The 1,693-nt window shown below is 58.5% G+C and overlaps 1 protein-coding gene across 1 annotated transcript in view; it reads left to right on the top strand.

Moving 5' to 3' along the window:
* The window catches only part of LOC104531890 (serine/threonine-protein kinase PAK 4-like), a 3,265-nt gene that overhangs the window by 779 nt on the left and 793 nt on the right, over positions 1-1,693 (top strand). The window contains exon 2 of the mRNA XM_029087205.1: positions 844-1,673. Within this exon, the coding sequence (XP_028943038.1) occupies positions 844-1,673 (830 nt within the window). The remainder of the gene's footprint in view (positions 1-843; positions 1,674-1,693) is intronic.

Raw genomic sequence — 1,693 nt, 5'->3', positions numbered from 1 at the left:
GGCCGGGAAATTCTGCTGACCTAAAAAAGAGGATGGAAAAATGAGTTAATTCTGCTGACCCCAACCAAAATCCACGAGGGGCCTCGTGTTTCGTGGTGTGTCCAGCTCTGCCAGGGTTTTTTTTGTGGAGATCTGGGCTTCTCTGTTGAGATAACCCGCTCTCCGAGGCGGTGGGAGGAGGAGGATGAAGAGCAGGGAGGTGCTTTCTGCAGAGGAAGGCTTCCTCCTCTTCAGAGGATGCCTCAGTGATGGGGCTGGACCCTCTCCCGCCATCTCCTCACCTCTTGGTTCTGCTTTCCGACGCTTAAACCCCCGCAGATCCTTCCCTCAGAGCTGGGAAATGAGGCACGTCCCTCCCCACCCCAACCAGTCTGATACTGGGAGCTTGGGGGACCCCCTCCCACACAGCCCACAGCTCCCCACTTTGGGTTCCCCACCTAACTGGGACCTTCCTTTTAGCATCAGGCTTCATTTTTCCCCTGCTCTGCCCTTCCCTGTCGCTCCGAGGCAGCATTGGGGACAAACTCATTAACTTCTTGGCTAAACAAACCACATCTGGTCCTCAAAACCTCATGGTGGGACCTGGAGCTGCTGGGGAAAGGCAGAGCCCACTCCCCTCTCCCCCGTCCGAGGGACTGCATGGCCCCACCAGCCTCAGCCACCTCAACTGGACTGAGAACCCCCCCAGCCCCCATGTCCCCTCTGTGTGAACCGTGTCCCCATCACCACCAGACATTTCATTTTCATTTTTTTTTTGTTATTTTCTTCCCTTTTTTTGTTTGTTTGTTTTTTGTTCTGTTTTTCGTGCTTCGTGTTCCCGTCCCGCGTTCCTCCGCTCCAAAGACCATCGTACGGGGCAACAAAGCCTCCAAGGACGGTTCCCTGACCTGGCTGCTGGATGAGTTTGAGAACATGTCCGTGTCCCGTTCCAATTCTCTGCGCAGGGACAGTCCACCCTTCCCACCCCGTCGCGACCAACTCTACCTCGGCCTCACCGAACCTCCGGCCGCTTCCCGGCCTCACCAGGACGTCGGCAGGAGTAAGGAGAAGAGTCGTCACGGGGCCAGGAACGAGCTAGAGCAGGGCAAGGAGAAATCCCGGGAGAGGGAGGACCAACGTGCTCACCACCATCATCACCATCATCACCATCATCACCAGCAACCCCGTGGACAGGAACCTGGCCCCAAACCCCCTCCCCACACCAGCAACCGCCCACCCCCTCCTGAATATCCCAAAACCCCGGCTGAGCGGGACGGTTGGCGGGATCACCCCAGCGATAAGGACTCCAACGACCCGGCTGAGCGGGTGATACGGCGAGAACGTCCCGAAACTTCTGAGAAACGCCCCAAATCCACTTACACCACCGGTGAGACCAGCCCACAATCCCCCCGGGACAAACGCCCGCTCTCAGGGCCCAATATCCGGACTCCCAACATTCCCATCTCCGAAGGGGTGATGAAGACAGCTCAACAGACAGGACGACCCTTTAATACCTACCCACGAGCCGAGACCGACCCCGGCAGGGGCGCGGGCTCACAGGTAAAGCTTCCCCCTTCCCCTCTCCTTCGGATCCGCTCGGCAGCGACCTCTCCTCCTCCCCCCCTGGGGAAGCTTTGCCACGCTCGGCCTCTCTCCTCCACCTCCTCGAACAGCAGCTGCCCGAGCAAGCGCCGGTTAAACACACTCACCCTAA

Source organism: Antrostomus carolinensis, unplaced genomic scaffold, assembly GCF_000700745.2.
Source record: "Antrostomus carolinensis isolate BGI_N321 unplaced genomic scaffold, ASM70074v2 scaffold22801, whole genome shotgun sequence".
NCBI classification, from domain to species: Eukaryota; Metazoa; Chordata; class Aves; order Caprimulgiformes; family Caprimulgidae; genus Antrostomus; species Antrostomus carolinensis.
This window is presented reverse-complemented; position numbering and strand designations above follow the sequence as displayed.